Here is a 24,260-nt window from a genome sequence, read left to right as displayed (position 1 = left end):
AAGTCTAATACTATGGCTCAGAGTTCACGTTCATTCTTTATTCAAGATGATTTGCAATTACTACAATGCTTTCATCTTTGAAAAGCGTATGAATTACAAGCCCATGATGATGATGATGATGGTTAGCAGCGGCAGGCATTTGTTTAAAAATACTGCTTAACAGCTGGCAGGAGAAGAAATCAGTGAAGACATTTTTGAACTCTGTTGGGTTCAACAGCTGCTATTAAGGCTGCCATTCTCTAAATAAAAGGCAAGTACATCTGGAGGAAGCCAGTCTAATCATCCAAATCATGAATGAACCTGACCAAATGAACTCGCTGTGTAGTGCATTACACATATCCAAGAAGCCCAGTCTTTAAATTAGATAAATGGACTGAGCCTATCTTATAAATTGTGAAAAGCTTTTACTGCAACTTCAGCTAATCAACTCTCATAGCCACACTCACCAAGAGAGTTTTACATTAACCAATTTACCAATAAAAAGCACTTGCTGTTACTGTCTTGTCAAGGTTTTTAACAGGTACAGGACAAACAGTTACAAAACATCTGTCTCTTGCAGCTGCCTACCTAGAAAACATATGAATTCTTATTGCCCTACAAACACCACCTGAAAAATGACAAATACACCACAAATGAGTAAGAAATAACAATAATGCATTACCCTTGCCACTCATTAGAAAGGACAAAGAGAGAAAGCAAGACACAAAAAGAAGCTAAGAGTGCTGTGTGGATCACTATTTCAGCCATTTCTGGATGTGGACAAGCAATGCTATTTCTTGTCTGCACATCCAGGGATCCTACTAGATGTGTGCATAAACAAGCTACTGTGCATTGGTTTCTTAATGCATAACCACTAGATATCATCCCAACCTTAGGGACAAAATGGCAAGGAGTAACAATGACAGTACTGCCTGAATTTTCTCGTTAACTTGAGTCTCTCCCAAGGGCAGGATTTTATTTTCATTTTGAGCATATTTAGCACAATGCAACAAACAAACAAACAAACAAACAAACAAAAACCCTCATAAAACAGGACTTTTCAGACAATCACAGCTCCATTAAAGAAAAGAAAGTGATTTGATTGTTTGAATAACAAACTGCAACTGACCACATTGCCTGGCTCTAAGAGTATGGGCGTCTTTACACATGCGCACACACACACACTACACCCTTCCTCCCCCCGCCCCCAATTCTTTGCAATCTCAGGCAAGTGAAAACTAGAGACTTGTTTGACAAAAAAGTCCTCTCATGCATGTATTCCATATGTTGATTTGTCCTCCCTATTACAATAAGTTAATGATTTATAATTATATATGCATGCACCACTAATTTATACATATACATATACATGTACTGAGAAGGGATTCTTTTTTTAACTTTTCCCACTTTAAACAAAAAAAAATCTTTCAATTTGTTTACTTTTTGTTTGGTGATCATGCAAACCAACTCCTTAAATCGGTTCCAATTTAATATTTTCAGAACATAATTATCTTAAACCTTTTCATATAATATAATTTGTACAACCACGGGGCCTGATTTGCTACTGCCTTGCTTCTTGTGTAGAGCAAATCAGAATGACAATGTTTTATGCCCACTGTCAACAGGCGTAAAGGACTGCACAAAGGGTCAAGCAGTGAAGAACAAGGCTCATTTTGCCTAGTCTTCCCTCTCCCTTCAATAAAATATCATAAGTGGAATCAATAGCAAACTCCCAACTTCTAGAAAGGAAAACTAAGGAGGAAAAGAAAGAACTTTGTTGTGGTTTTAGCTTTACTATCTAGGCATCATGACAATGATTCATAAACTGCAGTCATGACTGAGACACATACCATATTTTCATGCCTTAGCAGGCAAACTAAATTGTTTTTATACCAAGGCCATGTTTAGAATACTCTGCTGCAGCAACAGCTGACATCCCTAACACTGAAAAGGAAAGCATTTTTCGGCACTACCAGCAATGAAGTGTTAGTGAGGTCATATCCCAGAAATTATAGAAGAAAAGGATGTTAGGTCATCTAGTTCATTCTCCTGCCAGTTCAGGATTGTTCCGTACACTGTATTTTCTAATGGTTGTTCAGTCCAGTTTCAAATAACTAAAAGGGAAGCCATCTTCGGAAATTGAATTTTCTATAAGATAGCATCACTAGATAAACTGGGGTCCAATAAAGTTGCAGATGAAGCCACTCGTAGGGTTGCCAATTTTGGTTGCACATATTCCTGGAGATTTGATCATATGACATAATCTTTAATTAAAGATTAATCTTTAATTCCTGGAGGGTTGGCAACCCTAAGCCATTGGAAGTTCTCAGATCGGTTATTTCAAACAACTTAATTGTGTCCTGTAACAAGGCATAGCAGAGCCCCCCTTGGTCCTGCCTCTGCTCTGCTCCAAAAATCACTCAGAGACCTTCTGGCTCAGCAGTCACTGTGAAGTTTATTTACACAGTGCAAACCCACCACCTCTCATCATATATCTCTGGGGGTTCCAGCCTTAGGCTTGGTCTACACTTACCCCCCAAGTCGAAGTAAGGTACGCAAATTCAGCTACGTGAATAACGTAGCTGAATTCGACATACCTTACTTCGAACTTACCGCGGTTCAGACGCGGTCCACACGCGGCAGGCAGGCTCCCCGTTGACTCCGCGGTACTCCTCTCGTTGAGCTGGAGTACCGCAGTCGACGGCGATCACTTCCTGGTTCGATTTATCGCGTCCAGACCAGACGCGATAAATCGAACTCGGAACTTCGATCCCCAGCCGCCGAACTAGCGCGGCAGTGTAGACCAGCCCTTAGTGGCTTCTTTCTTGCAGCCAGGAAGGGGTAGAGCTACCCCTCTCCTTCCACTCACCGGCTTCTTCTCCTCCCTTTTGTTTCCTTACTCTGAGCCTGTATATAGCCCCAGGCTAATCAGCTGGCAGCTGTTCGCCTCTGCCAATTAGGCTCAGGTTCACCTCCCTTAATTGGAGCTGGAATGACAGAGGTCAGCACCCTGTCACATGTTCCAAGAAATATTTGATGAATAAAACTTAGATGGGCCAACTGCCCAATACACTTTGTTTTACAGTAATACGCTGATTGGAATGCAGCGGCTTGTTATCTTGGGGTCTGCAAAGGAAAATGCTTTGCACAGAACCCAGGAGTGTTTCTAGTAACATTATTTCAAATAAAATATTAACAGCAAAATTTTCATAAGTAATGTTCCAGAAGAACTGGTAATTAATGTAAATGAGTGAGCTGCAGTATTGTACACTGCTGATCTCAAAGAAGGTTCATGGCACTGGTGAGTGTGCAATAGTGGTACTGCACACCCCTCTGAGAGTTGCTAAAAGCTGTAAGAAGGTACTGGAGGGTGTGCAGAATAAAGCAAAGAACACTAGTATCTCACCAGTGTTATGAAACACAACAACTTGTGTCTTGTCTGAGGCTTGAAATGGGCCTTGCTAAATGTCAGCACTATCAAACCTTCAGAGAATGTACCAGAATACTCAACCTCCATCCCAGAGGTATTCAGACACATCTTTTTGTGTATTTTTAGCAGTCATGCACAACAGCAACTACTGTTTTTATAGTACAGTAAATACCAGAATATTTACTATAAAGCCTAGTCAGTTTTACAGTACAATGTAAATGTAATGCATTAACAATGAAAAGTTTGGCCAACGTACTCATTGAGCACTTGGATTTTCTTCTCCATCCAGTGGAACCCATTTATAGGGGTCCAATGCAGCAGTCTATTTCAGGCAATCTGTCTTCAAATGAAAATTTCACATGGGCAAGGACTGCAGGATCAGCCACATCTGGAACATGGATATAACTAGGGCCCTACCAAATTCACAGCCATGAAAAACGCATCACGGACCATAAAATCTGATCTCCCCATGAAATCTGGTCTTTTGTGTGCTTTTACCCTATACTATACAGACCAGCATTTCTCAAACTGGGGGTCCTGACCCAAAAAGGGGCTGTAAAGGGGGGTGACACAAGGTTATTCTAGGGGGGTCACGGTTTTCCCATCCTGACTTCTGCACTGCCTTCAGAGCTGGGTGGCTGGAGAGTGGTGGCTGCTGGCCAAAGGCCCAGCTCTGAAGGCAGTGCAGACGTGTCAGAACTGTGTGAGAACTGAAATGCAATTTGTGGGAGTGAGACTTTGCTGCAACTGAATTGAGGAGCATTATGCGACACCCAAATCCTCTATCTTGCTTTTACTGTCCCCACAAGTATCATGGCTTCTTCTGTTGGCCACTTCTGCTCACTCCTCCAGTAACCCCAAGCTCCCTTGCAGAGCTACTAAAGCCTATCGGAGGGGAGAAACTAAGGAGCTGGGGCATATCTCCCTTAATCTGAGCCAGACATTTATGCTTTACACTCACATAGACCCATGCCTCTGCAAGAAAGTCTGAGCAGGCTGGAAATTACTCATCTCCTCATTTTGGAAGGCTCTCTCTCACACTGCTTCCCAATTTGTTCTTTTAAGGGCAGCAGCTCAGGAGAACATGAAATCCACCGAACTCCCCCTTCACTGGGAAACCGTAGAACAAAAAAACCACACCCACAAAAGGAGCAAGAAGTCAGAAAGGTGAGATGGCAAGTGGAAAACCTGAAGGGCAGAAGAAGGCAATATTCTTGTGGCTATGAGTTACAAGTAGGGATTTATGAGCAAGCTTACAAAGGTGAATTGCATGGCCATTTGCATGACTGCATTCATTGTGCACAGAGCCTTGGATTCAGTGACAATCTGTTTATACTGAAGTAGTTGTTTCAATTCATTGCATTGTGCAAAATGTCTATCCAGTTGTTTTGAGCCTCTTTTTATTTTGAAGCTCTTCAGTGAACAAGGTGACTTCACGGTCCTGTAGATTTTTACTGAACAAATCTCCATAACCAAAATCAAATACCAACATGGGGAATGACAATGGACATTGCAGAACATTGTCCAAATACAAATGCAATAAGATTTTGTTTTATGCTTGGCAGAGCAAGATACAAAGAGAGATCCCTGCTAGGGCACAAGTCCCACAGAACGAACAAGGCTACTGATATGAATAGAGGAGGGAATACATGATTTGACTCATAAAAATCATAATAGAGAAAGCAAGGGAAAAAGATACAACAGCACTACAAAAGAACAAAATAAAATAAGTACTAAAACCTATTCATGTGTTTGTGCACACAAAAAAGCAGAAGCTGGTGGTTATCTGGCCATGGGCTATGATTTTAGGTGGGTTTTGTCCTGCTGTATCATTTGCATAGGTGCTGGAACTACGGGTCCTGGGGGTGCTGTTGCACCCCCTGGCTTGAACTGGTTTCCATAATATACGGGGTTTACAGTTTGGTTCAATGGCTCTAAGCATCCCACTAAACAAATTGTTCCAGCGCCCCTGGTCATTGTTATTTACTTATTTATTAAAGCCAAGAAAATGTGTCAATATCAGGATACAATGAATGCCTGAGAACAATTTGATGATGTTTTGTGACCCCAAAATTATTTCCAGACTCTTTAAAGTCTGGTAAGCTAGGCTGCTGTGGGGTTGTTTCATCAAAATCAGCATCATTTTAGAATAAGAAAGACAGGTGGCAACTGTAGGCTTTAAGGCTCATCAGGCTGTCCATTATATGATGTCCCCTTGGCTCACCAATGAATATAAGGTTGACATAACCATTTAAAGAGCCTTTCAAATATTCTGAAATCTGATAAGCCAAGTGCCCAGTTAACAAATCTGATGATAGTTGCACAATCTGTGCTATTTATTAGTTTTTATCTTCATATAATAAGAATACTGTGGTTAAATTAAAAGTACTATGACCTCAAAAATAACTCCCATTCTCAATTATTTTTATTAATGTTTTTATGATATAACTACATCAAGGAAAAACCCCTTCTGTTTACTAAAGAGATTTTAAACAACAGAAATTAGTTACACAAAAAGTAAGCTATATACTTCCCACAGAAAACAGTTGGACACTGAAGAATATGTTCCCCAAGAGTAGTGTCCCTCCACTTTATTTGCTGTTCTCATTCCTCACCTCTTTCTCATCCATGTTTGGTTTTTTTTCCATGTTGGCATCACTCTCACATAGGGCCACATCCACAGAGGTACTGGAAACACCTATAACTTCATTGACTTCAGTTTTGCAGATGTTCAGAACTGACTTAAGTTTTTCATGTCTCCGCGGCTCTCAGAATTTAGTGCTCCAAAGTGCCCCAATTAGTGACCCAAAGAGCACTGAAGTGAATAGAAAGAGCCCCCTTCCTTCAGTGAGCTTTGAATCAGGCCCTTAGTCCATACAATGCTCTTTGGAGTAGGGACCTATGCTCTCATGATTCAGCTCTGCCATCTCCTCAGCGGTCCTACACTGTTCTACATTCAGACAGTTTTCTCCCAACGCATAAATCCTGCTGGGGCCATGCAGGGTGTACACTTAGTTAGGGCTCTGGATGAGGAGGGAGGGACAGTCTTTCCCCCCCTGTGTGTTCATATCCCTGGTGATGGGCAGAGGAGGACCCATCGACTCTGATTGGTGAAGTGAACATCTGGGAAGGCCTCTGCTGTTGGTGGATTGCCTTAATCCCTTGGAAGGGGCTTGATAAATTAGCAGAGACTTCTTCAGCCTCTGACTGTTATGTGGGTAAGGGTAGGAGTGGGCCTCCTGCCTATGGTAATTGAGGCGGGGGGGGGGTGTTACCCAATCAGGATTTTTGTGGGTTCCTCGTTTGAGAAGGGAGCTCAGAGGCTCACTCATCTTCTCCCCTGTGCCAATATCTATTGATGGGGGAGGGAACTCTTCAGATCACTGGGGCATGTCTTCACACCCCATCAGAGCTGTTGGTGGGGGGAGTTGTGCTTCGTGTCACATGACCCTTTAGGATTCTTCTCTGGCAACAAGGAAAGGACTGTTACAGCCCTTGCTCGGCGCTGGCTGGTAGAGGAGCTCTGCATAGTGGTTAGGGCCAGTGATGTGCGATGGGGGAGTAGGGGAACCTGGGCCCTCCCACTACACCAGGCTCTGACCCAGGACCCTTTGAGGCATAGGTGCTGAGTTTTCTTATTCCCCAGGGGGGCTCCACCCCAAGGCTCTGCCTCCAGTCCGCCCCTTCCCCCTTCCTCTGCCTCTTCCCACCCTGCTCCAACCCCTTCCCTGAGGCCCCACCTGCCCACGGCTCTCCGCCCTCCCCCAAACACCTCCCCCAGCCGCCAAACAGCTGTGGCTGGTGGGTGTTGAGCACCCACTATTTTTTCCCATGGGTGCTGCAGCCACTGACCACCCACGGAGTCAGCACCTATGCTTTGAGGGCTATCAGTGCTCTGGCAGCTGGGGAGACACGGCTGCCCTCCCTGGGCCACTTCCTACCACCTCCGTGCTATTGTCCCAAGGTTGCTGTCTCAGGTGAGGCAGCACCAGGTTTGTCTGCTCACCACAAGGCACCACCTGGCAGCGGCGTGGCAACTGCCTCCTCCTGTGGTACAGCCCAGCCTCGTGGGCCAGCCCAGTCCAAAGGCTTTCCTCTGCTGGGGACAAAAATAGAGGGGCTCAATCTAGTCCAGAGTTCACAGGAGAAGGGAATGTTTCCCTCTCTGGCTGTCTCTGCAGCAGGCCCTCCCTTCCCTCAGGGAGGGGCCTTTGGGCAGTTGTTTTGGGAGAGATTCTGCCTTCCCTCAGCTCGTCTCCCCTGGAGCTGCCGGGAGCAGGTCTGCTCTCCTCTCTGGTCTGCCCCCAACTGAGCTGCTGTCCTGCCTTTTAACTCCTTTTCCAGTTGGTGCATTTGCTACAGGTTTGGCGGGGCGGGGCTGGCTGAGCCCAGAGTAGTTCCTAAGCCCCTTGTTGCTCAGTGTGGGTTTATACATCCCATCACAAGGACCCAATCCTAACTAAAATATCAGGGCATGCTGTGAGCATGATCAGTACTTCCCCCAAACCATTCCCTATATGGAAATTAGGTGCAGCAGAGTCTATGGGCTTGTGTACTCTGCCATGCGGGGTCGATCTAAGATACGCAACTTCCGCTATGTGAATAGAATAGCTGAGTCGACGTACTTAGATCTATTTACCACAGTGTCTTCACTGTGGTAAGTTGACAGCTGACGCTCTCCCGTCGACTCCGCTTGCGCTTCTCGTTCTGGTGGAGTACCAGAGTCGACAGGAGAGCGCTCAGCGGTCAATTTATCGTGTCTATACTAGACACGATAAATCGACCCCCGCTGGATCGATCGCTGCCCGCTGATCCAGCGGGTAGTGTAGACAAGCCCTAGTCGTCCAACTCTGGGAAGGGAGCAGGTGTAAGTGGCTACTTACAGCCAAGATACACTTCATGCTGGAACTGCAAGGAAGAAAGCTCATGCACTCAGAAGCAGGCTCTGCAGCTTTCACTCCCCAGAAGAGTATCCAAGTTAGGAGCTGTAATACCTTGTGATTTGCTGCAGCTTCTGTAAAAATGAGTCCGATTTGTCTGCTATTTTGTTTATAACCAAGTAGAAGTATTCAAAAATGTTCAACAATTTGTATATTATTTTGGGCCAAGTTCTGATCAATGTAACTGACATGGCCATGTATATATAACTGCTTCAATATACTGTACAGATCAGAGCATCCACAGAATTAACATGATAGTTTACCACAGAGGTAATACTAACTATTATTTGGAAAAAGCTTTTTGACAATGTTTACCTATTGCACAGCATCCACAATCACAGACTGGAATTACATCCATTTCATTCGCTTCAGGTTACAGTATTCTCTGTTTTCTTTTTATAGTCAGAAGTTCATGTTGTATTTTTCCGTAGCTTGAGTGCATAATGCCTGGCTTGCCTGTGATCTACCGTTATGCAGGACTGTGGGTCAAAATGAGTGTTTGTTATTAATGTAGGGAAGAGTGATTCCAAGCAGCTCTGTTATATAATCTCATATACTGGTACAGTAAGATGTGTGGTTTATGATGGGTGATTGCTTCTAAACAGCACTTTCTCGTCATTTAGAATAACTGTTCAGAGACTGATACAAAAGCAAGCTAGCTCTGAATCTTCTCAGTCTATTCTCTCTTGGACTTCATTAAGGAAAGGAATTATTGCTTCAAAAGTTTTGGGAGTTTTGTTTGTTTTTTGTGTGCATGTTTGGTAATGTTCTAATAAAATAAAGAAGAGGAAGAAATTTTCCACATGACGCAGTCCATAAATTAAAGGCAAAGCTAAGCTCTTTAAATGCACATAAATAAAAGTAAGATGTAAATAAGATAAGTACACATTAATAAAAAGGATGTGGGGGAAACAATGAAGGAAACAATTATTGAACAGCAAGATGTATTCAAAGCTGGGCTGATTTCAACAGCTTTCATGCAAAGTAGTGTCTATTTTTTCACAATGTTCTTACAATAATAATTCTCCTGGCTTCTATTATTCTGCTAGATATTCATGCTTGAAGCAATTTTTAAAATGATATAATGTTGGCAGATTAGCTTTTTATATCTTGGCAGATATGAAGACAGGATTTGGAAAATCATTTTTAAAGAGTCATTTGGGGTTTCAGATTTGATACTGATTTGATTCATAATTTTATTTTCTTTAAAGGTACCTAGGTCATCATTGGTAGACTGATGCCTAATTTTTATTAAGAAACATAATTTATTATCTTAATTACACAAGAACCTTTAAAATAATTATCTCCGTTTAGCAAACAAACAAACAAAAATTGGCTGTTTTTTTTAACTAACTGTGAATGGTTTGTAGGCAGTCAGATGCTACAGAGATGGAGACCATATAAGTACCTAGCTACATATGTACTGTACAATTGTACAATCAGCTTTGTGGCACTTTTTTGAATTTCTTAGGGTAGGAAGCAATCCTTTTAATTACACATCGGAGAGTGGCACACCTGTTGGGATTGATGTCAAGATCCCCATGGAAACAAGACACAACATCTCAATATGTTCAAACTCCAGAAACATAAAGGTATTTCAAACTGTTTATATCCACATTAATCTGCAACATCTTCTGTCTTTATAATCTATTAATCCTGATTTGTCCGCTACATGTACTATGTAAACTTATTTCAATTAATGTGCATGTCTTGTTTTAAACATGCTCTAATGTTACTAGTACATGTAACCACAGACAAGCCAAAATATTAGCACAACTCCAGCTAGTAAAGTATCACAATTTATGCTAATTTAAATGTCTACTCACTGGCCAAATTCTATTCTCATTTACAGGCATGTAAATCCAGGGTCACTTCATTGACTTTACTCTTGTTCTGGTATCACACCAGAGTAACTGAGTGCAGAATTTCACCTCATATGGATAATTCTTATTCACAAAAATAGTCCCATTGCCTTCAACGTAGTATGCCACTGACATCAACAGGAGTACTAACATGAGTTAGGACTACTTGTGAATTTGGGAATGCAGGATTAGATCCTGAGGGTGGCATTTTGGCCCAATGAAAACAAAGGCAAACTACTTTTGGACAAACCTCAAGAACTGCAAGATACAGGATACCTATTATACTCATTAACTTAAATTCAAAGACACTTTTCATGAGCAGCAGACAGACATGCTGGCCTTCTCTCAGTTCATATAAGAGCACTCTTCCAATGGCAACTTCAAACGCCACACATAGGCCAATCGTAGTTATAAGGATTTAACTCTGTTTAACTGCAAACAGTGGTCCTGGTTCTGATATCACTTACATTGGTATCGTAACTCCAATGAAATATATGGACCAGATTTTCTAGCAAGATCCATCTCCCTTTGACCAATCCCATGGTGTAAGGATATTGGGGAAGTGTTGGGGTAGGATGGAGCATGGCCAGAGCATTGCTGCCTTTTGACAATCCTTGGCTGGCAGTTGGCCGTTTGGGAGCCACTAGCAGTCTAATCTATGCTGAGACTGTACTAGAACTGCCAGAAGAATCACGGACCCACAACCAGCTCTTTTGTATCTCCTCCTCTCCCCTATCCAACACATGTGTAAAACCAGCAAGAGCACAGAATCAAGCCCAGTATTTCTCCATCCCCACAAAGGAGGATACAAACAAAAGAGGAAATATTCCAACAAGAACAGGGGTTGCATGATGAGATCTCATTCTGAGAAAACATTTTGTCTAATCCTGTCCCTAACTCGATATCCAGAAGCCCACTGGCACACACTGATTCAGAATCAAGTTAATTCTTTGGTAACATTCTTTCAAACTCTTTACTTGGTACTGCAAATAAAATAAACTGTGCATATGTTTGGAAATCATCCACTTGGAAGCCTAAATTCATACATGAAAGATTTTCTTCTTCACAGTATTCTTGAAAAATTATACATATTTTAAGTGAACAAGTGAAGTTGAACCAACTGTTGTAGTCACCAGATTTTTAAGTGCCCGTTCGCATTACCGACTGAACAGCAACAGCAACAAAATCTGTGCAATTTTCAAAGTTTCCGCACATATGCTCCACTTAAGCACATCACAGTGTTTTTAAATAAAACAAGATATGATAGTGAGGGTACAGCAGAGCAGAATACAACATACCTTCAGGAATGGATCTTATTCTGTGCAAACACACAATGAGTATGTCTTCATTCCTGAGTTAGCCCAGATGATTGGCACGTGGGTTAGCTAACATCAGGAGTGAGCAGACACAGTCAAAAACCTACCCAAATTACTGAGTTCTCACCTGTCATTCTCCCAGTGTATGGCACTAGGACTTCTGGGGGCATTTCCCATGATTATTTGTGCAGCAGTAAGCTGGCTCATTCTGTGATTTTTTCCTGGGGAATTGTGATAAGACTTGTCTGAACCTCTGGGCACATGGGAGTAATTGTGGAGGACTTGTGGAGGCTTTGGAGGACCATCAGCTCCTGAGTTGTTTAAAGTCATTCCAGTCTCACTTGCATGACAATAAATTTTTTCTCCCTCAAGCAAAAGTGCTTTTCCATCTTTAAGCAGCTGCCTCCAGTTGTAACACATGCTTACTGAATCAAAGGATTTACTGGAACACTGCAAATAACACAAGGTGGGTGAGGTCATAATTTTTATTGGATCAACTTCTGTTGGTGAGAGATACACACTTTTGAGTTTATACAGTTCTTCAGGTCTGGGAAATATGCTCAGAGTGTCACAGCTAAATTCAAGGTGGAACAGTTTTTTTAGCATAAGTAGATAACATATATTTCAAGGACCATTCAAGGAGAAGTGGCCAGTTAACACCCTTGCAGTCATAGGAACCTTTTACATTCTTCCCAAGACACACAAACAAGGAAACAAGGGAACACAGGCAGACCCATCATATTTAGCCACAATACTTCTACTGAAAGACTATCAGGACTCATAGAAACCATCCTCAAATCACTCACCACACAAAGGATGAGCTTCCTCCAGACACAACCGACTTCCTCCAGAAACTCTATAACATTAAGAACCTCCCTCAGAACATCATCCTTGCCACCATGGATGTCACAATGATGGCATTGCTGCCAGCCTAAAATATCTATAAGACAATGGACAACACTCACATATCCATCCAAACACATCGTCAAACTCATCCTCATCCATAACAACTTTATATTCAACAAAAAACACTTTGTTCAAACTATGGGAACAGCCAGGGGTACTACGATGGCTCCCCAATATGCCAACCTCTTCATGGGCCAACTCAAGGGAGAATTTCTGGACAAATGCACCACAAAACCAATGATATACCTGAGATACATCAATGATATTTTCATCCTCTGGACAGACGACTTAAACTCGCTCATAAACTTCCACCACAAATTCAATAACCACCATCCATCCATCAAACTCTCTCTAGAACACTCCCAAACTAGAATGACCTTCCTAGACACCACAATCAGCTTCACTAATGGAACCCTACAGGCAACTATATGCAAGAAACCAGGGATCACTACGCCTACCGTCATAGATCCAGTAACCACCCCAAACACACCAAGAAATCTGTTATCTACAGTCAGGAACTCAGGATATGCCTGGAGGAGAAAGCCCAGGATACACACCTTAACATACTTAAAACCACTTTCACCAAACAAGGACACTCCACCAGAGAAGTAGATCACATCATGGAACAGCCACCCCCACATTCAAGATCCATTGGTCCTACACTTGCCTATCACACATGCATCCAGTGCACTAAATGCCCCAATTACAACTATGTGGATGAAACCAGAAAATCACTATGCTCTCCAATGAACTGATGCAGAAAAATGATAAAAGACAAAAACACCATATTACCTGTGGGTGAACACTTTTCGCAAAGTGACCACTCCACATCTGACCTCTCAATACTCATCCTGCACAATACTTTCAAAAGAGAAGACTGGGAACCATGGCCACTGGGAGCTGCAGGGGGTTGTGCCTGTGGACGGTCAACTTTAGCAAATTGTCTCATGGCCCACAATCAGATTACCCAGTTTGCCCACCACTGATCTATAACCTCTAACTCCCTCTCCTTTTTTCTCCCCTTCTTCTTCCCTATGAATGCAGAGGTGTTAACTGGCCATGTCACCTAGAATGGTCCCTTGAAATATGTGTTAATTACTTATGCTAAACAATCTGTTCCACCTTGTATTGAGCTGTGACACTCTGAGTACCTTTACCAGACCCGAGGAAGAGCTCTGTGTAAGAAAAAAAAGCTTGTTTCTCTCATCAGCAGGAGTTGGTCCAATAAAAGATATTACCTCACCCATCTTGTCTTTCTAATATCCTGGGACCAACACGGCTACTACACTGCATACAACTCTACCACAAACAGGAAAGACTAAAACTTCCTACTAACTTCCCCCAATCAAATACGTCAACATAATAACATACATAACAACAACTTAACATTAAGATAGAGCACTGTCTATTGGTGGAGGTGCTGTCTACACTGATCATTACAGTTCCTCAGATTTGTGGAACTCTGCTTTTTTTAGTGAAAGTGCAAGGATGTGTATGTAGTGGACATCACACCATTATATTGCACCATTAATGTCCACTGATAAGTAAATCTTTGCAATTTCAACACAAGACTTAGGCCTTGTCTACACAACAATATTGCACCAGTCTAACTTAAATTAGGTTTTAAACTGCTTTAGTTAATCTGGTGCAAACCCCTATATGGACACTGATTTTGGTTTAAGAGTGGTTTATTTCTGTTTAGCTTAAACAGATTCCTAACTGATTTAAACTTAAACCAATAAAAGCCTGTTCAATCCAAAATAAAAGTGTTTACGCAGAGTTTTGCACCAGTTTAACTACATCATCACAGCTTTAGTTAAACTGGTGCAATTTTCTCATGCCATAAGCATATTAAACTGGGTTTGCAGAATCTCTAAAAAATGTACACACACTTCTTGGCAAAATACCAATCAACAAGGAATGTATATTTGGCAGAGACTCCTTACTTTTGGAAGAGAAGCTCTGGATCCTGAACTCTGTGTAGTCATTGTCAAGACTGTAGTGATGCCCAAAGCGACTCTGGCTGGAGCAGCATCCATGTTGATCCAGAAAGAAACCCAGGACAAAATGACGATCAGCAGGCTAGGAATGTACATCTGGATTAAATAGTATCCCATCTGACGTTCCAAATGAAACTTGACTTCAATGCATGTAAACTTTCCTAGAACATGAAATTGCTTTTATAAATGTTTTTGCACATTTTGTCTTATTTTATGAGCATAAATTAGCTTCCTGACTTCAGGCATATACAGATTTCACAGCATGCTATCATAATGTCTTAAAAAGCAGAGGCCCCAATATGAAAACATTGTTCTGGTTTAGCTTTTTGGTAACATTGTAGTTTGGTGGAGTTGACATCATAATGTTCACTTGAAACAGCGGCCATTTATTTTTGTGACTGAATCTTATTACTTTACAGTGTGATCACTTTACAAGAGGTCTAGTCCCCTAAAAAAACCGTTTTTAACAAATGAGTCCCATTCTCCTTTGGTTGGGTGGGCCCCATCTCATCCAGTGTTTCTCTCTCCATCTAACCAGTAGACCAGTCATTTGCCTGCATCTAAGTATGTTGAACTTGCTCCATCCTTAGTAAACAAAATTATATTGGTACACTTTACTGGGGCTGGAGAAGATGCTGTTAAAAGTAGACACTCAGATGTGGGTAGGGGACTGTTTTTTTGGCTGAACAGATGGTGCTGGACAGCATTATCTCACCAGGAACTGGTTGAATGGTCAAGTACAATACAGAGGGCATTAGTGTACCCTAGTCACTCAAGAATTCTGTTTCCCGAAGTTCTATGGATCTACAAGGGCTGAATGCCATGCAATGAGATGGAGTGCGGGAAAGTGGCAGGGGGAAATTGCAGCTGAATAGTATTCCTGTTCTTTCACAAATTAAAATTTAAACTATAATATTCTGTGAACATTTAGCAGAGAAAAATTGTATAGTTTTCTGTGCTAGGTCCTGACTAAATAATTTGAATAGGTTGATAACTTCAAACTTCAGCCCCTTCAATCAGCTGGTAACAGGAATCACCTGACATCCACAGGTAATTCTGCTTACTTATGAATGGTCAGTTTTCAGAATGGAGAGAAGTAAATAGTGGTGTCCCCAGGGGTCTGTTCTGGGACCAGTCCTATTCAACATATTCATAAATGATCTGGAAAAAGGGGTAAACAGTGAGGTGGCAAAATTTGCAGATGATACAAAATTACTAAAGATAGTTAAGACCCAGGCAGACTGCGAAGAGCTACAAAAGGATCTCTCAAAACTGGGTGACTGAGCAACAAAATGGCAGATGAAATTTAATGCTGATAAATGCAAAGTAGTGCACATTGGAAAGAATAATCCCAACTACACATATAAAATGATGGGGTCTAAATTAGCTGTTACCACTCAAAAAAGAGATCTTGGAGTCATTGTGGATAGTTCTCTGAAAACATCCACTCAATGTGCAGTGGCAGTCAAAAAAGCAAATAGAATGCTGGGAATAATTAAGAAAGGGATCGATAATAGGACAGAAAATATCATGTTGCCTTTATATAAATCCATGGTACGCCCACATCTTGAATACTGTGGGCAGATGTGGTCGCCTCATCTCAAAAAGATATATTGGAATTGGAAAAGGTTCAGAAAAGGGCAACAAAAATGATTAGGGATATGGAATGGCTTCCATATGAGGAGAGATTAATAAGACTAGGACTTTTCAGCTTCGAAAAGAGATAGCTAAGGAGAGATATGATTGTGGCCTATAAAATCATGACTAGTGTAGAGAAAGTAGATAAGGAAGTGTTTACTACTTCTCATAACACAAGAACTAGGGGTCATCAAATGAAATTAATAGGCAGCAGGTTTAAAACAAATAAAACGAAGTATTTCTTCACACAACGCACAGTCAACCTGTGGAACTCTTTGCCAGAGGATGTTGTGAAGGCCATGACCATAACAGCGTTCAAAAAAGAACTAGATAAATTCATGGAGGATAGGTCCATCAATGGCTATTAGCCAGGATGGGCAGGGATGGTATCCCTAGCCTCTGTTTGCCAGAAGCTGGGAATGAGCGACAGGGGATGGATCACTTGATGATTATCTGTTCTGTTCATTCCCTCTGGGGCACCTGGCATTGGCCACTGTCGGAAGACAGGATACTGGGCTAGATGGACCTTTGGTCTGACCCAGTAGGGCCATTCTTATGTTCTTATGTACTTTTCATGCACATGAACAGCAGTATTATTAGTAATTATAAGAACAACATGTGTGTCCAGTTCTCCCCAGTGCTGGAAAACCCCAAATAAGGAAACACCATGTGCCTCCTTTTAGAGAGTTCTCTATGGACTGTTTCTCGGAGGGAAGGCAGTATTTGTCCCCTTCAGGGCAACTACAGTTTTCAACTCTCCAAACTTACAGTTCTGAGAGGATTTTCTGGAGACAAAAGCCATTCATATATAAAAAGCAACAAAGCGTCTGACAAAGTGGGTATTCACCCACTAAAGCTTATGCTCCAATACATCAGTTAGTCTATAAGGTGCCACAGGACTCTGTCGCTTTTTACAGGTCCAGACTAACACGGCTACACCTCTGATACTTGATTCATATGTAAGGGGCTCTTCAGAATGCACACTGCTTCTCAGCATGCTCTGCCAGGCTGTCAAGGCATTGACTGCTGACCACTGCCCCCAAATCTTTCCTCTGGGCTGGAACTGCCACACCATGGATACAAGGTATTATCCTATGCAGGGAATCCCCATGGGCTTGCTAGGAAGCTGCTGGTCAGAGATTACTCATCCCTCCCCGCTCCAGCCTGTCTTCTCCCATATTCCAGCAGAATTTCAACCCTTTCCACAGCTCTTGGGGACAGTGAACCTCAGGGTTTTCATCCCCTGACATTTTGGGCCACAGAAATTAGAAGCAATTTTTGAAGCAGCGTTGGGGGTTTTAAAAACCAAACTAAAAAAAATTAAACAGTAGTTTTGTTTCATAAAAACCAATGTAACATTAACTGACGGATTGGGGCTGAACCGCTCATGTCCTGTCATTTCACTGAATGAAAAAATATAACTGATGCAACCAGACAGACTCTCCTGCTGACACAATGAAATACCTCTTTTAGATGGGAAGGATTTATATTTCAACCCAGCAGCTACCAAGAAAACCATTCATAAAAATCTCTGAACACTAGCTGCATATCATAGACTCCAAACACCCAAACTTGTCTCTGGGTAAACTTCCCAGGGGCAGCGTTTCTGACATCAAGCGTGTCCAGAGGCGGTGGATAGTGGAATGGCGTTCAGATATGGGGGCTAGCTGTGATATAAGTAGGGAAAACTGTTAAATAAGATGACACTGCTGCCCCTAGAAAATGCCACAAAAGTCCAAAGATGGTGTTGTGACACGGTGAGATTAATCAAGTACACCCACAAATAATAGATGAAGAAATCATGGCAGCAACAAAAAGACTTCTCTGATGCTGGCAGACCAGGTCATGTCAGGGTTTATTCAGGCCAGTTCACTTGTGTATTAGCATAGATCAAAGCGATTGTTAAATGTATAAGTGTTTTAGGTGTTAAAACTTCCTAAAACGGATAGAATGTTAAATGCATTGTTTTTACTCATCTGTGTCCTGTCAGAATGCAATAGCAAACATTTACATTGTAAATCCCCTGTAACTAAATAACTCATCATACATCAAAGAAGCCTTGTAGAATGCTAATGAGGGACTTTATCAGAAAAAAGTGCTAATTCCAAAGCAAACGGCCATTGTGTGTGATGCCCTGAGGTCAGAGACTCAAAGTGCATTCCTCATTCACTCATCAAAGGCAAAGCCCACATGGGTAGAGAGACTGTCAACTTATTTTCTGTGAGAAGAAGCTGTAGGAAGGGATTCAAAGAAAGAGCCTTCATCTCTGGACTGTTTGGACTCCTACAGGGAAGTGTACCAGATGCAAAGTGGAGATACCCCTGAAAAGATTTGTGAGAAACTGGCAGTTTATTACATCACTGCCACTATTTGGAATTACAAACTGTGATCAACCTGTATATATATTTTACCTGCTTTAACCTCTCAATAACTCATTTTTTTTCTCAGCTTAGTTTACTATAGAATTGGCTGGCAGCGTTGTCTTTGGTGTAAGATCCAGAGTACCAGTGGATCTGGGGTAAGTGACTGGTACCTTGGGACTGGGAGCAACCTGATGTGATGTGATTCTTGGTTTACGTGGACATTATCACAAAGTCCAGTTTGTCTGGATGGCAAGATAGACTGGAGAGTCTGAGTGGACTGTCTGTGATTCCATGGTAAGACTGGAATAGTGATCCAGGAGTTCACATTTGGTACTGGCTTGGTGAAATCTAATTACAGGACACACCACCAGTGTCTGCCCTGTTTTCTGACAGTCTGCCCTGAGGTAGGCACTCACTGTTGCGAGCCATTCCAGACAGTGTGACAACTTCAGAATGGAAAAGTACTAGGTTATGATGGATTTCTGGCTGAATTGTTAAAAAGCACAGAAGATGGAGGCTTGAAAGCCCTGTCAGAGGTAATGAAGAATATATTTGAGAGAAGAGATGTGCCAGAAGATTTTACAATTTCACTGTGTATCCAAATCCCCCAAAAGAAAAACACTATGGATTGTAAAGACTACAGAACAACCAGCCTAGTATCTCACACCTCTAAGATTCTTTTGTGAGTTGTTCAAGACCAAACACAAGGAAAGATAGATAAGGAAATAAGTGAACAACAATATAGTTTCAAACTTGAAAGGGCATGATAAATGTCATTATGAGCTTAAAGCTCATATTAGAAATATCAAGTGAAATAGGGAAAAAATACACTTGTGTTTTATTGATTTCCAAACAGCATTTGACAAAATCTACTCTATAAATTTATCAACATATTAAGATCTGTTGGGATTGATTGATATGGACTCCAAGTAATAAAACAATTTTACTGGAGTCAGAAGGCGGTTATAATGGGAGATGAAAATGAAAATCTAATAGAGATCTAGAGAGGAGTGAGACAAGGTTATATAATGTCACTGACTTCATTCAACATTTATAGTGAGTATTTGATTAAATTAATTGAAGAAATGTAAGAAGGTATTAAGATGAATGAAAATGAGTGAATAATGTTCACTATGAAGACGACACGGTGTTGTTGGCTGATTCAGAAGGTCCAATGAAGTTAGTGGAGATTATTTACAAATATGTCAAAGAATATGGGTTAGAGTTGAATGTGGACAAGACAAAATCTGTGGTGGGATGCAAGGATCCTGGGAAAACACACAAGATTCCAGTGAACAACACAGCCATACAGAAAGTAAGAAATGATTGGTACTTCGGAAGCAGCATTACAGAAGTTGGAAGATAAGATACTGAAGTCAGCACCAGAACAGCGAGAGCAAAAGGGACATTATGGAAGAACAAACATCTGAAGAAAAGGGACATAAATCTGAAGATTAATTCTGACGCTTAAAAACTTATATTTGGTCTGTGATAAATTATGGCTGTGAAACATGGACATTCAAACAATTGATAATAAAGAAACTGTAATCCTTCAAATTATGGGATTATAGAAGAATTATGAAAATATCATGGCAAGACCACATAACCAAGGAAAAAGTATCAGAGATTATCAGAATTTAGCAAACAGTAGTCAGTGATCCTATGAAAAAAAAATTGATTTGCAGGGCACATTTTAAGAGGTTTAGAGGGTGACACATATTTATAGGCACTGGAATTGAAAGTTAATGGCAGGAGAACATGAGAAAGAAAAACAATATCTGGAATGGACAATGTGATATTCTGAGTGGATCAAAAGAACTATTAATCCACAAATAGATTAGCAGAGAATCATAGAGAATGGGCTACCATGGTTGCAAACCTCCAGTAACAGGGATTCTACATAAGAAGAAGAAGGAACAGCCAAATCCAAACTCCAACAGAACAATTCCTGCTCTGGACACAAGGTATGAAGCACAGGGATTTAACATATTTAAAGGGAAAGTACTGAGAAAATATTACATTTTCCAACATTTTTACTGGTTTTCGCCTTCCTGCTTTGCCTAAACCCCAGCTTTCAAACACCAGACCTAATAAATGAGATCTGTTACAAAACTGCTTGTGAATACTAGTAGAAGTAATTACTAATGGAAAAATTAGAAGAACACTCACCGGTGTTGTAGTGTTTTGTGCAATAACCAAGTTCCTTGTCTTCTTTCAAAATAAATTGTGGCAGGGTTAAGCCTTCTGCAACTTGCACTGGACCATCACTTAGCCACTCAAATATCAGATCATTCATAGTGTACCCAACTAGAATAAACAAATCGCAGTTCATTAGATAATAGAGTACAGTTTCAGATGGAAACAAATTATGACTCAGAAAATATCCTCACTTTTGAATGGGCAAACTTCGATACAAGAGTTTCTAATTGATCCAGGAGCTGAACTACATTGACTACAGTTATCATTAAAACTTAGAAATAGCATCAAATATGTAATAGTACTAGAGGCAAAATATTCAACTAAAATCTCAAACGTGCGGCATATCTGCTTTGGTTTATTTCTAATAAAAAGTCAATGTTAATAGCCTGTCAAAGATATTAATGTTCACAGCACAAATTATATTTCACTGTAGCTATGTATCAATTTCTGTACTTTGTTTTATTTTTGTCACTCTGGTTACAGAATTATTGCATTCTACCAACATGAGTATTTCTAGATTACAATATGTTGGATCTTATCAATAACAAAATTGAATGACTTCTATAATTCTTTGAAACTCAGCATAAAGAAATACACAGCAGAAAGAGAAAAGTGGAGAACAGAGTGGACAATGCAGAGAAAAAAGAGTGAAAATGCAAAAGGACAGTCACTTAAAACACTCCCAGCTCTTGTTTCACTCTAATGATACATCAGCATTGTGTCTCACTATGCAGATTACAGATTGCAGAGACTTTCTGTAGTGCTGATCTCCGCTGTAAGGCACAATAATGAAGCTGTGAAATTTGATTTTAAAAAACACAGCTCTTCACTAGGTAAGTCAGCTGGTTACTCACAGCTTTCTAGTTGCATTGTACAAGTCTGCACATCCATCGGAAAATTCTTCAAGTCCATTGGACATGATAAGGTTAATGTTAGCCTAAATATGGGCAAGAAAGGAAACTGCTGTTAGAAATCTTTGCAAGTTATATCCTAAGCACAACATTTATAGGCCAACAATGTTTAAAGTGATGCAGTCAAGCTTTAGAGACCCAGAGGTTTAGTCCTTCGCCCCATCCTCTTAGCGATTTGGGATGAGTCCTGCACTGGTGTTAGAATTCTAACTTCTAAGACAGAGTGCCCATAAGCAAGCAGGATGCTCATTGATTGCAGTGGCTTATAGTAGCCCAGAGCCAGCAGGGGCTGCAGAAAGATAGCAGGGCATGCCAATGTGTTATTGTGCAATCTGTATGTTTTACGTATAACAACGAACCCAAACAATGTAGCATCTTGAGTTATAGGTCATCTCCGCTAGGATTTTAACTCTTGTAGCCTCTGGTTTTTTTGTTTTTGTTTTTTTTTTGGGGGGTGGGGGCAAATGGTGAAAACACAATCACAGGGATATTTGAAAACAGAAAGTGTAATGCATATAAAGTGAATGCTGAGCCCATCATCCTTGCCACGGACCTTTGAAAAACAAAAAGGTAGTAAAGGCTAAATCTGCAACATTAGACATTGAATGCAAAAGTTAAAAGACAAAGAGCATAGATAGGAAAAGTAAGCTTAAAGGGACTTTGTCAACTCTGAATTTTTTTTACTTACTACTGCTACAAGTAACACCCAAGAATACTTTAACTGAGAGACTTTTTAAATTTTCTCATTTTTTTTTAGTTTACTTTTTGCATTTGACAGGACTTTGTTTACAATCAGTTTCACTAGTTTCCCCTGTACAGGGAGAGAAAAATATTTGTACCAAAATAAGAAAATGTGATGATAAAATCATAAAAATGAGCAGGAGGACTCATATACAGGTGTAGTAACCAAAATGACTTACATCATATTAAAAAAAAACATGATTAGATTTAAAGATACGATGTCTTCAAGCTATGTTGCCATCATTCTTACCACCAAAATGAATATTATTGTTATGGATGTCTGATCATTTTAAGCTGTAGTTATTTCTGAGATATTATTTAAGATTTATATTGCTGTAGACTCCAGAGGCTCCAATCAGATTCAGGCCACCTCCAATGGCCTAGGTTCTGTACAAAACTATAGAAAGAGTCTGTCACACCTGTATACCTGATCCACTCCAGGAGTTCCCAGCCAGGTCTCACGTCTCCTGCCATCACCTGTCTATGGGAAGGGACCCTCATCTCATTCCCTTCTGACTGGGTGTTTTAAGGCTGCACAGCTCCCTGCCCTAAACTATGCTATCTCAGCAAGCCAGTCTGCCTAAAGACCAGTGCCTTTGTTTTGCTTTCTCTCACAGGGCTATGAGCACTGTATTGCCAGCAGTTACCAGTAACTACACAGCTCTTTCTACGCAAGCGCATCTATTCTTAAGGTAAAAGCATTACACAGAAAACATAAAAACAATGAAAGTTCCTATGCACATGCTAAAAGATAACCAGAGGTACCCAATCAGTCTTACAGGGCCCTAGTATGCTAAAGTCTTTCCAACCCTTCTGCGAGGGCTGGAAGAAGGTCCTGTCCTTTTGCTGGATCAGAAAAAAGGTCCTGAGTCAGTTTATATCAAAAGCCCTTTCATTGTTTCTTGGTCTCTGGAAAACCCAGTTTTAACAAGTATATGGAACCCTCCCCAGGGGGTGGTACTTCTCTAGACACGTTTACAAACTATAAACTGGTTCCTGGAAGAACTGGGGCTCATAGAGACAGCCCTTATCCCATGGAACTTACAATCTTATCTACACACTTCAGCTACCAAACAAAGAGTGGCATATGAGCGTCAGTGTTGGTGGGCCTTGTGAATAGGTGGATTTTAATAGGTGGATTTTAAGTGATTTGAAGATGGACAGGGCTTGGCATTTAAAAATATATATATATTGGCATTTCAAAAACTATATTATTTGAGGTATTAACTACAAGAAAACAAACTGAAAATCCACAAAAGTATCTGCAGTAAATCTACTGTACTATAACATGCTATCAGTAGATTGGTTAGCTACCACAACTACGGTTGGGTAAAATTTAAAACAAATTCATGTTGAATATCTTTGTGCCCCTTTTATGTGTGCTTTTCAGAAGTATTTTTATGAATGAGCATTTACTTGTGAGAATGCTCACAAAAATAAAATGTTAAGCTTGTATGTTTGAATATTTCCTGAAAATGTATTTTGAATTGAATTGTGAAATTAATTTTACACTTGAAATTTGTCCCATTGTTGATTAGTTACAGAAGTCCTCCAATCATAGAACAGACCCAGTACAGCATAATTTAAATAACATGGCATGAATTTTTAATGTTCATGAATAGTTCATTGCAAACAATCTGCAGACCAAGAATTATTCACTGAAGAAATTAGTGATTAATTTCAAACAGAAATTCAAGAATTTCAGAAAAACATTTCTAGGAGAATTCTGATAGCAAAGAGGCAAAATTCATGAAATACATTTTTCATTACAAATTAGTCTCCCAGTTCTAATCAATCCAATACCTTGCTTAGGGCCTATACCAAAGTCCACTGAAGTCCCTGAAGGCTTTCAATTGACTTCAATGAGATCAGGCCTTTAGATCAGTATTTAAACATTATGGTCATGGTGTGACAGTGTACCCCATAAGGCTTTATGGGGAGGGGGTGCTTATAAATGTATGTATGACATAACTGG

At 40.7% G+C, this 24,260-nt stretch overlaps 1 protein-coding gene across 2 annotated transcripts in view; it reads right to left on the bottom strand.

Annotated features, from left to right (window-relative positions):
- LOC112117531 (glycine receptor subunit alpha-2) overlaps positions 1–24,260 on the bottom strand; it is a 156,613-nt gene that overhangs the window by 74,305 nt on the left and 58,048 nt on the right. For both annotated transcript variants that reach the window (XM_024215500.1, XM_024215502.1), the window contains exons 5-7: positions 21,488–21,570; positions 20,604–20,741; positions 14,380–14,594 (exon numbers count right to left, since the gene is read on the bottom strand). In XM_024215500.1, coding sequence (XP_024071268.1) covers positions 14,380–14,594; positions 20,604–20,741; positions 21,488–21,570 — 436 coding nt within the window. The remainder of the gene's footprint in view (positions 1–14,379; positions 14,595–20,603; positions 20,742–21,487; positions 21,571–24,260) is intronic.

Source organism: Terrapene carolina, unplaced genomic scaffold (assembly GCF_002925995.2).
Source record: "Terrapene carolina triunguis isolate 2854851 unplaced genomic scaffold, T_m_triunguis-2.0 Scaffold22, whole genome shotgun sequence".
Taxonomy (NCBI): Eukaryota; Metazoa; Chordata; order Testudines; family Emydidae; genus Terrapene; species Terrapene triunguis.
Note: the sequence above shows the minus strand (reverse complement) of the source record. Positions and strands in the feature narration are given on the sequence as shown.